At 43.4% G+C, this 13,171-nt stretch overlaps 1 protein-coding gene and 1 long non-coding RNA gene across 6 annotated transcripts in view; both read left to right on the top strand.

Moving 5' to 3' along the window:
* The first annotated feature begins 206 nt into the window (after positions 1 to 206).
* Positions 207 to 3,471, top strand: LOC139050213 (uncharacterized). Its single transcript, XR_011508813.1, has 3 exons — positions 207 to 528; positions 1,163 to 1,225; positions 3,251 to 3,471. It is a non-coding gene; the product is annotated as an uncharacterized lncRNA (long non-coding RNA).
* Positions 3,472 to 5,875: 2,404 nt separating this feature from the next.
* Aldh-III (Aldehyde dehydrogenase type III) overlaps positions 5,876 to 13,171 on the top strand; it is a 224,632-nt gene continuing 217,336 nt past the window's right edge. Inside the window, exons 1-3 of one of the 5 annotated variants that reach the window (XR_011508491.1) lie at positions 5,882 to 6,146; positions 6,405 to 6,451; positions 6,513 to 6,656. Coding sequence is in view for 4 of the 5 variants with exons in the window: in XM_070525379.1 (XP_070381480.1) it covers positions 5,942 to 6,146; positions 6,405 to 6,451; positions 6,513 to 6,656 (396 nt within the window). In the remaining variant the exon portion in view is untranslated. Of the gene's footprint in view, positions 6,147 to 6,404; positions 6,452 to 6,512; positions 6,657 to 13,171 lie in introns of all 5 variants that reach the window. The other 4 variants (XM_070525379.1, XM_070525380.1, XM_070525381.1 and 1 more) reach the window with 4 other exon arrangements.

Genomic DNA, 13,171 nt, shown 5'->3' with positions numbered 1-13,171 from the left:
ACATAAGTTAATTGGCTTTAATATTAAATAATTTCACACCAGAACTTCAACAATCAAGGGCGTGTTATTGTTTTCCATACAGGGCGCGCACGCAACGCCTGGAAACCATTCTATGATCGCGCAGCAGCAGGAGCGAAATGCCGGTGTTGCACAGCGGTGTCACAGAGCCACCGCGCTGCGACCACTTCGGCGGCCTAATCCAAATTTGTCGAACATCTCATTCTGTGCTGGAAACACTGGGAGGCAGGAAGTTTGAAAAAAAACGGCCACTCCCGCCCGCAATGTCTCGGTCGTGGGTTCGTTATGCCAGTTGTTCAAGCCGTTCTGTACATTTATACTGGACATTAACTGGAGTCATTTAGCTGTGCTGATGCTGTTTGCCGTGTGTTTTGCATCAGTGCTTCGTGACATCGGCTGTATTGCGTGTTTTCGCCGACGGCTTACTACCACAATGGCGGGATCTGCGTTCGCCGCCTTCGTGTCTCGGTGCGTCTTTGTACGTCGCACGTTCGGATAACACTTTTTCCGGTAAGTGAAATGCATTGCGCTTCGTTTTTCGTCAACAATGTGAATATATTTAGGTGTTACCCGCGGCAATTCTTGATATATGGGCTCTTCTGCCCTGCGAGTTTTCGTCATTACTTTTATACGAGGGTTCTGCTTGTGTTCAGCCGTTCAGCACTACCGCGCTCCACGACTTCCGCAACAACAGTCAGAACTTTGCCCTGCTTGTTAGCCTGTGGTTAACGTAGCACGAGCCAACCGAAAGGAGTGCATTCGAAGATGACGCGCTGGCTGTAATGCTGAACCAGACTGAACTCGCCTTATTTTGTGTCCTTTTGTACTTACGTGTGCGCGCGTGTGTCAGTGACTATGCAGTTTGTAGCTATCCCACTTTATAGCAAAACAAAAAATATAACTGCAATGTTTACTTCATCTATACAATTCCAAATTAAATCGTCTGCTGATGTACAAATTTCACTTGTTTTGTTCTAAATAAGCAGCAAAACCTTTAACCTAGTAGGTGCTTCATCTGGGAGTGAAATCACGACAGCTTGGCATTTATTAATGAATGACTGTGACTGGGTCACCTTATGTGTAATTGCAAATCTGCCTTTCAACTGACTTGATGCTATCTTATTTTGTCCCTTTCACTCTATAGACGGCTGGACATCCTTCTTGTACCTTGGCGCTAGCTGGATGACGGGACCTCATCATGATCAGTGTAAGCCAATGTACTGTACCCTCTCTGGTCCTCCCAGTGCTTTTTATGTGGGTTAAGGCCAGGGAGCGCTTCGTGGTAAAATAGCTAGTTGGTGTCTCACCAACGGCCATTTTTTAGCTCTGGTCCATTATAAGCTGCCACTATTATAACCAATTTCTCAGTGCCAGTGTACATACACAGTTCTACTAATAATTAGTTTCCCTAAGCCTTACAAAATTTACCTGTAGGTAGTCATTGCTATGTAAGAACTCACAAATTAACTCTGCTGTGTCATAGAAGTATTCCATACATGAGTAAAAATTTTCTACAACAGTGTACATTACACCTTGCTTCCCTAATGCACAAATGTATTCAAGCCAGTATTTGATTAGTTTGGTATTCTAAATGTTTCCTGTGTGATTTAGTTTCTTTACAGGAACTTACTGTACAGCATCAGCAAGCAGTCTTATTTAAGATTTATGTGTGCTGTAAAAGTTGTGCTTTGCCGCTAGAATTGATAAAACATGGGCCAAGGCTTCCATACAAGGACAAACTTCAATTTCGTTCTACCACCATGAGCACTTGGCTGGTGCTTGCAAAATGAATCGCATCAAGTAGCTTGTGCCAGACTGTTTTTTAACCTTATTGTGAGGAGATTACAAAGTGATCTGTGGATGCGCCTGCGTCTGAGATATAGATTGCGCTGCAACATATGTGCGTGTAGAACAGGCATGATGCTGAGGGTTCCAGCAGTTTGCAGAGGTGCTTTTAAAATTTTGTCATGACTGCAATTTCACCTGTGCTGTTTTTTATCACTTATTTCAATAATATCATTGGATGTGTTATCAGAATTTATCAATCTATTTGCCCTGGCCCATTAGCCTGCCACATTTGCCTCTTCACTAGGTGGGCAATTATTCTGCATGGACCATTACTTGAATACACCTTTTTGTGTGCAGTAGCTTCTCAGTTGCAAGTCAGCATAGATGCTCAGAATTACCCGAGAGTATAGATACACTGATAATTTGCCACCTATACGAATCACTTCGCACTTTCTCACGCAAACAGCATGTTAACACTTCCAAGTCAGCGGGCAATGTTATCGTTTGATCACATCATGAGATACTTTCAACTTTGTATGAAGCATCATCCAAGGTGTTGCATCATTTGTGTGAGGTATTGCCCGAAGCCAATTAGGGTCACTTGAAAATATATCAACAAAAGTGATTGATCCAGCTAGGAGTGTTACTTTGGAACACTACTTTATCACCAGTCCTCCTTTGCATGCTACCTGCTTACTCTGTACTGTGTCATGTTTAAGTTTGAAAGAAAGGCAACAGCTAGGCAGCGCAAAATGCCAAACTTGCTTTTAGTTCAACAATATAAGACGCTATTTAACTTAATTAAGTTAGTACATCATTTACCTGCAGAGTGAATTACTGTTTTAAACTGATATTTTGCTGGAAGCTTCTCAGACTTGTTTGACAGGTTGATAAGTGGCTTTTTAGCCACAAAACACCATACAATAATTTAAAGGCTGATTTTGACTCTGCTATGCAACTTAATGACTATATGCCAGGAACAAGGCCTCTGAGTTGAGGCGCTGGCTAACACTCCCAGTGTTCTACTAGGACACATAAATACCCATGAAAGTGGGTGGGAAAACGACACCGCTGTAGCTCAATTGGTAGAGCATAGCACGCGAAATGCGAAGGTTGTGGGTTCAGTTCACACCTGCGGCAAGGTGTTTTTTCATCCACTTTAATTTCCATTAATTTATCGTTTATTTAATTTATTAAGCACAAGTAATTTCCCCTATGTTGTCCTTGGTGTCAGTGTTTGTTGGCTTCTCATGATAGGAAATATACTAGTCATTTTAAACATCATCGCATACATACCTTAAGATACCCGTAATTTAAGAGAAAGGAATGTTTAAATTTATTTTTAATGTGAGCCAAACTTCTTACGTAGCACATATTGCTAATTGAAGTTCCAATTTCAACATTCCCATTTCCTCCCTTGCCCTTTTTTTCCTGTTCTGTGCAGGTATTGCTTTCCTATGTCTACAAGAACCGTCACGGGTGGCCTGTGACAGCAAGCTTTTGTGGGCAGCCAGTGCTCTCCTACGAAGGCTGGCCTACTCTGGCAGCGGCGGCAATCATCTTCAAGATTTATCGATGATCACCTTTGCTGCTATTTGTCACTCTTCTTAATTACACTTTCTGCATCTTTTCTAATCTATTAGGTAATAAAGTATGAGTATGTGACATGGTGTGAAGTTGATGCCTTGCTGCATTTTAGCTTGCAATCACCTTTTATGCATGAAAAGCTCATCATACAATTTATGAAAAAAAAAATAACAGCATATTATGATTTACCTTTCAGTATCTTGTCACATGCAACATACAAGGAATTCACTAATGGATGGTATGCCGAAGAACTGGCCATTATTTCTGCATGATGCTGTGCAAGCATTTGGCGTTACCTTACAAGAGGCACCCGGAAAGTAAGTTACAATTTACTTTTAAATGAAGCATGGACATCAGAAAAAATATATTTATATTGCTAGTTAGAGTGGTTCGCATGGTTCGCAGAGTGTTTTTCCAGATGTGTACTATCCTTTATTTCTTAACTCATTGCAGCACAGTGTTCTGTTTCGTATACTGGTGTAAGGCTATTGTGCCCCCTGTAGCTGAAACCAGGATATAATTTTTGCCTGAACTGCAGCATCACTGACAAAATTTTTCTTTGCTAGAAACTATTTCAATTTGGTGGAGACCCAGCAGGGCGAAGTTTTGTCAATAATGGTGTGTTTCACGCAGAGATGTTCTTGTTTAGGTCAATGAGTGAACATTGGAAGTATATCAGCATACAATACAGATCTTGTTTGATTTGCAAAATAATTCTGAGAGGTGGCATTCAATTGATTGGTCTAATTAAAAAGCACAAATTGACCAATGAGGCTGTACTACACTATTCCCATGTTTCACATCTGGAAAAAATACCTCTGCATCACTCTATCCGACAATATAAACTATTTTTTTTTCTGATGTCCATGCCTCGTTTAAAATAAATTGTAACTGTGGGCAAACGTCGTGTTACTGTAAGAGCTGCCGCAAAAATTTGAGGGAATGTCTAATAAAAGTCTTCAGTTGTTCTTGTCAAGCTGTCCATTAGCCAACTTTTAGCGTAACGTTAGCAGGGCTAACTGAAGTACTTCTAGACGTCCATGGCTACAAAATGTCTTGATCAAGACAGCTACTAGGCTTTTGAATTAGCCGTTGAAGACATCTTTTAGACATCAAATAGCTGCTTGCGTGTTTCGTGGGTACTGTCAACAAATGAATATGACAACGAAACCGTTGCTGGCACGGCGTCATTCGATTTTCTCCGAAAAGAAAACTAAACTACTGCGCGTCAGCGCTATGCAGAGACTTCGTCACAGTATTCGCTGATTTCCATGCCTGGAAATGCGCTTTTGCGGCATAAGCATGCATGCGGCCGGCAGTCTCGGCGTCAGCACACACAGAGTCGGTCGAGTCATGGGGTGCTGACGCCGGCCATTGCTGTATTAGTTTCATTGCTAACTAGTGCATTTGTTGGGCCACGGTTCTGAGTTGGTGCACGTGCGTAAGCGAACAGACACATATTGCAGCAGTGTACTGTTGCGCATATCGCGTAGCGTGAGCAGCACACGCGTGAAAACGACATCTAAACGGCGTCTGCGACCTCTCGTGCTGCAGTGCGCGCACGCGTGTGACGGAACGCAAAGCCTGGCTCCCAGGCAAGAAATTCTCTAAAATTTCCACTGCAGCGCAGCTGAGACGAGCAGACATACCGCGGCGAATATGCATAGTCAGGGCATCGCGTTTTGTAGCTCTAGGGGTTACAGCTATGTTGATCGGCGTTTCCGCACAGGGGATGAATCTGAAACTTTCACCGGGACACATGCATGGGTAGTAGAGAAGGAGGCTGCCCACTTGGCTTTCCCCGATACGCGCGTAGTTCCTGCTTTTGCGGTCGCGATCGGCGGCGCTGCGCCGATACGTGAAGGAAACTTTCGTACGGTGCGGTCTGAAGAGGAAAAGCGCCGATGAGGAAAAAAGAAAAAAGAGAGGGTGTACGGTACGCGTGCCGTGCTGCTGCGCGTCGCTCCGCTAGCGTTCTTACCAGAACGTATATTTGAAGCGTATAATATGTTGTCATGAATGCATGTGCGCAAAATGTGTGTGGAGAGGAAGCGCGGGCCGGCGACCCAGTAATAGCGCTTGTCATGCGTCTATCATAAGATTTTCCTCGTGCGGGTGTCCCCGAAGAAAAATCTGTCGCCCGCTCAACGAAAGCGTACTCTCAGTAGTGAGCCCGCGTTGATCTCGCAAGGCGACTGTCAAAGAAGCGACATAACGTCAGGAAGAGTGTGCGGGCTAGAAACCATATTGATACGAGGTCGTATGAGTAAAAACAGCGAGCCAATGTCGCAACGACGGCACACATTTTTATTCCCGCCGTGCGCGCTCACATGGAATAGTTTGCGCCGCCGCCTTCTGGAGGTCACTTTGCGGCCTTGATTTTTCGCGCAGTTCTACAAAAGTTTAAGCGCAGCAGTTTCAAAAGGAAAGCGTGCGTCGCTGTTGCAAACGACGCCCGCTATGTTCCAGCGCGGCGCTGCGGCGCCTTGGAATCACTGATTAAAATACAAACTGACGATCCTCGCTACCTCCTCCTCGCTATCGCGTTATGCGAAGCGCTTGGCTGATGTGTAGTACTCGTTGTGCGTCCGGCTGTATCGCCGCTGTCAAGTGTTCGCTCCGCCAGGGTGCTAAACAACCGTTCGGTGTGACCTTAGTTCGGTGTGTTTGTCATCGTCGTCCTGCAGCTGACATTCTTGGCAACCGCCGCGAGGTGAGAGGTGCCCCACGGCCGTTTTCACTCACCGTCATGTGTACGTATACGCGTGAACCGGACTGCGTTCTGCTTGTGATTGCTTTCGGTCTAGAAAGAACGCGATCTAGGTTACCGTGGCCGCGCCGTCTGCACTTTCTTCGGTGACGACGACGGCACTCAGCCGCTGCTTTTCTTCTCCCTTCGAAACTCTACCGGGCACACCCCCCACTCGTCATTTCAAAACTTCTATTTTGTTGGCAGCACCTGGAGTTGGATGCACTAAAAGGTTTCTTTTTTTTTTTTTCACCTCTCGAAGCTGCCGGCCTTGGTGGAAGTGACGAGATGTCGAGCAGCTACTCCAAGGTAACTACTCGCTTAATCCTTGTCTGGCGATTCGATGACAATTGCCCCGATGATGTTGCAGCGCGTGGACGAGCTGCGGCGGTCCTTCAAGCTCGGTAAAACACGGCCTACCAGCTATCGCGTCGAGCAACTCAAGGCCATGGACCGATTTCTCGCCGACTACCACGACCGTTTTGTAGACGCCCTCAAGGAAGACCTGAACAAGGTCAGTCATGATCTCGTCATTTTGTTATCATTGAATAATCTGAAAGCGTTAATTTCTAGCGAAGATTTATAAGCAAGAAAAGCGTGATGATGCGTGCATAGGCAACACAACGAAAAATGAGGCAACCATCGCAGCACAAAACAGCTTTAACGTACGTTGCTTGCATGCTCGCACAGTGCAGGTAATGCTGTTCTATTGGGTAAAACATTCTGATGCTGCTTGGATTTACACGGTTCATTCCACCCCAACCATCTCCACCTACTTAACTAAGTTTCTGTACAATCGCAGTCTGTGAATGTGTACTGTGAAGACACTTCCTCATTCTACAGGTGGGGCAAAACATTAGTCTGGGGTAGTGCATGATAAAATGCCAGCCAGCAACATCTGACGGCCTGGGGCGAGACTGGTGTTTGCGTCATGCCTGACTTGCAAGGACGGCAGTTATGAAGGCAGCCGCTTTCTGAGCTGTGGCAATTGCTACAAGGCCTGCTGCACCAGTGTTTTAAACAGTTGAGCAAACATGTTTTCACAATGCATCCAGGAAGACTTTTTTCTGGCCAATGCCCCTGGAACATGGGCCACTACACAAGGCCGTGAAGATGTTGCTGGCAGGAGTACAGTTCGCAATGTTTTTTCCCTGCCTCTACTCTTGCTTGCTGGCACACCTGACTTGAGATTGACAACTATTGGGCAGAATAAGGACTTTCCAAGTGAAACACTTCGCATTTTTAATAGATTGAATGGCAGCACATACGTTTAACACAAGTGAGTAGTATCGTTAATCTCAAGTGTCCATAAATATGATGAGAGGAAGTTTGTGCAACATGGTCTTGGCTTGTAGCGCGAAGTGAACACGGACTCAGAAAGGAGCAGACAGGACGAGTACTAACTCTTGACTAAATCTTTACTAAAACGAAGAACATATATATAGGTAAAGCAATGAAGGGGGCTAGTTGGTGAACGTTCATGGTTATGTTGCGCTCAGTTTTACAAAGACGATATTAAGAAAGGACAGGACGTGGACGGACGTAGCGCAAACTACCAACTGTTTAATAATGTTAAGTAACGCGCTTATATACAAGGAGAAATAACGCGCTTATATACAAGGAGATATCTCCTTGTATATAAGCGCGTTACTTAACATTATTAAACAGTTGGTAGTTTGCGCTACGTCCGTCCACGTCCTGTCCTTTCTTAATATCGTCTTTGTAAAACTGAGCGCAACATAACCATGAATGGATATATATAGGTGATTGCAAAAACAGCAGCATAAGAACACGACAAGGTAAAAAACATCGGTTACACATATCAGGAGGTATGGAAGCCAAAGAAGGAAACAAAAAAAGATTGCTTCAGATGAGTACACGTATTGTGAAGGTACTGAAATTCGCAATCTAACAGAGACAGCGATGCATGGCTAACGCAAGTGTCTCTTAATCTTTTGATGTGGAATGCCTCGGTAATTTCCCGTGTAGTTTGGCATTTGTGTCTGGAAAGAATTCTTGTGTCTTCAAAGAAAGGTTTACAGCCACAATTGAAACAGTGTGACGCTAAATGTGATAGATTAGGATTGTGTAGTGAATGTTTGTGTTCTTTTAGTCTAATGTTAATGCACCTGCAGCTCTGTCCAATTTAAGCTTTCCCGCACTCGAGTGGCATCTGATAAACTATACCGGTGTTGCAAGGCACTAAAGGGGACACATGTTTAACGCTGCAGTCATCTTTTCTTTTTTTTGCCACCCTGTTCAAGTTTCCTATTTATCATAGGGCACATGTTAGACAACTTGCGAGAGGCCGAGAAAACTGTATTGAAGTCATACCTATTGGCCACGTTCCTTAAACCATAGGATAATCTATGTATATAGGGTACCACAGCAAACTTTGTTTCTTTTTTCTGTTTTTCTTGTTTCTTACCGGGGCTTTTTACCCATTTTAAAAGGGGGTGGCAGACTGAAGTAGTCGTGGTAGATCCCTTATGTGTCCGCAGCAGTCTGTGAATGTAGGGTGAGTGGTCATACCGCTCCGACGTCATGCGCCTGGTGATGATCCGAGGCACTCGTAGACAGGCCCTCCGTCTTGAGAACCTCTCATGTAGGTGTGGGTTCAGCTGACCTGCGAGCCCATCGTGTCCACCCAGTCCAGCATTGTTTAAAAGTGTTGCCCCCCTGCACCTCACTTGTGCTGTCGCAAGCTATTTTTTTTTTCTTGCATTGCGCAAGGCTTCCATTTTCAGTTTTGGTGCTATCCTTTTGTCAGATTTGTTGCCTGCTATCCATTTTGCATGACATTCTGCCACATACTTTGTTACCTGCATACAAAAAGCTGTAAGCACATCGCATACCTGGCAATCAAATCACTCCTATGATTAGATAATGATTAGGTCAATTGGTTTCCAGTAGGACGTTCGACAGGGACAGGAAGAGACAACACACACTGGACTGAATGTTTACTACACTTTTTATAGCACAAGACAGTCAATGCTTCTTTTTTGTGCCATGCCAATGATCCGACTCCTTAGGTTGAAATATCGTCTTTGTGCAAGTAACCATCTTCTTTTTCTGTTAGTAGTATTCGTGGTTTACTGATGCAAGATTTCCCACTTCTGTCAATTCTGTCATGGCTTCTCAAATCTCGCGCGTCAGCTTGTCCTTACTTGTTCCTAAAGCTTTGATGTCCTGAAATTGAACGGTGCAAAGCTGAAACTCCTTCCAAAGATGCTGCATGCTCTCTTGTCCTGTCATTGATACACCTGCCTGTTTGTCCTATATACCATTGGCCACATAAGTGTATATCATATGTCACCCCTCTTTTGCAGGTAGTGTGCTTCTTCTTGTAGTTTATTGTGCATTGCTTATTTTGCTTATTGTGCATTACTTCTTTCATTATCACCAGCACCATTGCATAGTTTAATTTCATGACATCAAGCTTTTAGGAAAAGTAAAGACAAGCTGACACGCAAAGTTTTAGAAGCCATGGAAATTGACAGAAGCGGGAAATCTTGCATCAGTACACAGTCAATACTACGACAGTAAAAGAAAAGGGCGACTTGTGCAAAGATGATATTTCAACCTAAGGAGTCGGATATTTGGCATGACACAAAAAAGAAACATGGCCTGTCTTGCGCTATAAGAAGTGTAAAAAAATCAATAATAAACACTCAGTTGCTAGTCCGGCGTGTGTCGTCTTCTCTTCCTATGTGTGTCAGACCGTTCTGCTGGAGACCAATTGTGCTATGTGCAACCAATTAGCTCAGGCAAACACTTCTGAAATCATGAGGTGTTCTTGATTTGCTTAAATTGCATGTTAAATGCGAATATACAGGAAAAATGACATTATGATATTGAATAGTTGCTCATTTGTAAGCAGTTTGTGTGTAGCTTGCTTGGTTGCATGTGCATCTAATGCTACTTGCAATTGGCAGACTGCTCAGCTGAGGATCGTGCGAGACTGCTGCTTATCTGTTGCGCCATGATGACAGCTTTGCATTATCTGAAGGAAAGAAGCATGATACTGCAGCATTGTGCATTGCTTTAAAAGATATATATTAAAAAAAAAATAGTGAACAAAGAACAAAGTATCATTCAAAAGGAAAATGCACTGAGATTTAAATTTTACCAACGCTGCAAAAATTTACAGCTTTCGCATTGGCTTAAGCTATTTATACAATAACCATCAACACTTGAAAATATTAATTTAATTAGTTGCACTAATTAGGCAACAAACTTATGCCAGAATATTTAGCTCGCTCGAACAAAGAAATTAAATGGAAACCAGTAGTGGATTGCACCATGCCTTAACATAAATTTGTGGACGAACATTCCAGATTTTATTTGCTCCTACTTTATTTAATTACTCTAAGAACAAATTTAATATTTGTTTTGTTTTATTTTATCTTTCTTTTTTCCATTGAACTGATTAGGCACAAGGCAATGCAATGTGGCAAATCAATGACTTGAGATTTACATAATCTTGTGCTGCAGAAGGTACTGCCAAGATTCTGCCTTTTGGCACATTTGCACTTAACAAGTATTACCTGTTCTATTGAAATTTTTTTCACTGAATTTTCTTGAGGCAAAGTATCCTGTACTAAGGACACTTTGGGCAACTGAAGAGTCTTCAAAATTGCTTTCCGCGAGTCTCCCAACATACAAACAATTCGCAATCTTTTCAACGCTCTTTCAATACAAATAGCTTGATCACCTCTGGGAATCTGAGGTCTTAATAGCTTGGAAACAACATTGACCAGAGTTTTCCACTGTCGTGAAGCTGAAAAATTTCTGGTAGAACCTATCTCAAGATGACGTAACTTAATGTAATTATCTTTCGTACAATGCAGCGACACACTGTATTACCGAAGGCACCTTTATTTAAAATCTGTGGTCATTTTGAGATTTCAATTGCTTTGGCTTTAGGTGACATACAGTCTCTAACCAGAGCATGATTGGCCCGCTTTGCTATGACCTTTGCTTGCCAGCCATGAACAGCCTGAATACTATAGAATGACGTCAGTAGAACAACGAAGGTGGTATGATGCCAACTGTATTAAGATGTGGTGGGATGAGAATCAAATGGCGAAAGTGGAGTGATTATGATGGAACGACCATGATTGCATCACGACAAATCTACAGTGATGACATCACAATGACAGTATGGCGACAACGCAATGATGACAATAGCATGGTTGAAGGACAGCATCAATATGATAGAATGTTGTTGATAGAATGAAGACGGCAGTATGATGACAATGGTACAGCTGTGTTACCTAGCACAGCATGACAACAGAGTGATGATGACTGTATGACGATGGAATGGACACTATGGGATCACGACCCTGAGGACATATGCAGTGGCTCATATTAGTGGACAACTTGAACCATATGGTGTTACAGGATAGATAGGTAAATAGACAAAGAATGCTAATCACATTAAAGAGAGGGGGCACATAGTTGCCTCGGGGATCACTAGTACCGTTTTCCCAGTGACTGAAAAGCCAGACTAATATGCATTACTCTGTGCAGCATATCGCTGCTTTGTCATGGCCTGCTTACCTCTAGTTTCCCAGAAACTGACAAACCCCACCGAGCGAAAATTTCATTAACGCTGCAGTCATCATAGCCTTCAGTGTTGCGAAGTTGCAAATAGAATGCCCGGGCCTGCTATGTGCTTGACTGAGACCCTGGCTCATCTCGAGCACCAGTCAAGTGTTGCTTAACAGGCATGGTCCAAGCCAGTACTGTGCCCTACTGTGAACCATATGTTTTTTGAAGCTTCAAAAACACCTTGGAATGAGTCTACCTCCCAGGAATACATGACCAAATTAATTTTGAAAAGCACTTGATAGGAGCGTAGATACTACAAGCGTGATATTTGCCTTTCTAATTTTCCCTTCGTTTTGATGGAGTTGGGCAGCACCGATGGCAGTGCCCAGCCTGTACTTCTTTCCCATCCGGTCTGTGGTTCATAATGTCATCTCTGTGTGGCCTGCTTTTGATTGTATGTGTACATCGATAGCACATACAATAGCTTGTCGATGGATCCTGTGTCGGTTGCCAGCTTGTGCATATTGTACTAGAGCTGCCAGTGGTAACCCCACCTCTTAATTCTGTCTCGGGTTCCTGCCACATACCTTGGGAAACAGGTCACATTTGGTACGTTTCACAGAAATTTGGTTCGATTCCTGACCACATTTTAAAGGGGGACAAAGTAAAAAAAAAAGAAATGTTTCTGTGCACGGATTCAGCTGTGAACCCCGGGAGGTCAGAATTAGACCCTTCACTATGGCATCTGTCATAGCCATGAAGTTTGTTTGGTCCATTAAACATCATGGATCAGTCGCTGTTTTGCTCAAGCTTTGTTCAGAGCTGAGAAGTGCACCACACCCTTTCTTCCTTGCGTAGTGGCAATGTGTTGTCTGTGCTTGTGTTTTCCTTTGTCTGTTTTAGGCATTTTTCATCCATAGCTTTTGATTAAGACAGCTGCATGCCCTCTATTTATCGTGTCTTCTATGGCAAATCAGTTCTGCCAAAGAGTGGAGGAAGATTTGTGCGAAGGAAAATTGTCTTCACCTGCAAAGGAAATCTATATAGGTTTCTCCAAATGAAAGCATTGCAGGTGAAGAAAACTTGGTTCTGGTGCGCTATCAAACTCGGGACCTTGACAGAGTTTTCCAGGGCTTTCACACTTGGTCGATCAAATTTGAGTGTGTTTTCCAGAGGGTTATTGTGTGAACCGCCTGAACACCGTTCTGCTGGAACATAACACATGTGGCATTCCAGTGCTGGTATGCTGCTAGATATTCTTCCTGAAGCCTTTTTTTTTGTCTGAAAATAAGTCTCGCTGTGTTGCTTAAGCCAATGTGCTTCCCATTCAGGAATGAGTGCAAAAGCTAAATATGGCAAATTAGTTCTGAGAAAGACCACAAAAGTGGGAGGGAGAGTTCATGAAAGGGAAAGAATTTGGTTTCTTTTGTAGCTCTGTGCTACTTTCTTCCATCTTGCAGCATGACCGAAGGATTG

This window comes from Dermacentor albipictus, chromosome 9 (assembly GCF_038994185.2).
Source record: "Dermacentor albipictus isolate Rhodes 1998 colony chromosome 9, USDA_Dalb.pri_finalv2, whole genome shotgun sequence".
Classification (NCBI taxonomy): domain Eukaryota; kingdom Metazoa; phylum Arthropoda; class Arachnida; order Ixodida; family Ixodidae; genus Dermacentor; species Dermacentor albipictus.
This window is presented reverse-complemented; position numbering and strand designations above follow the sequence as displayed.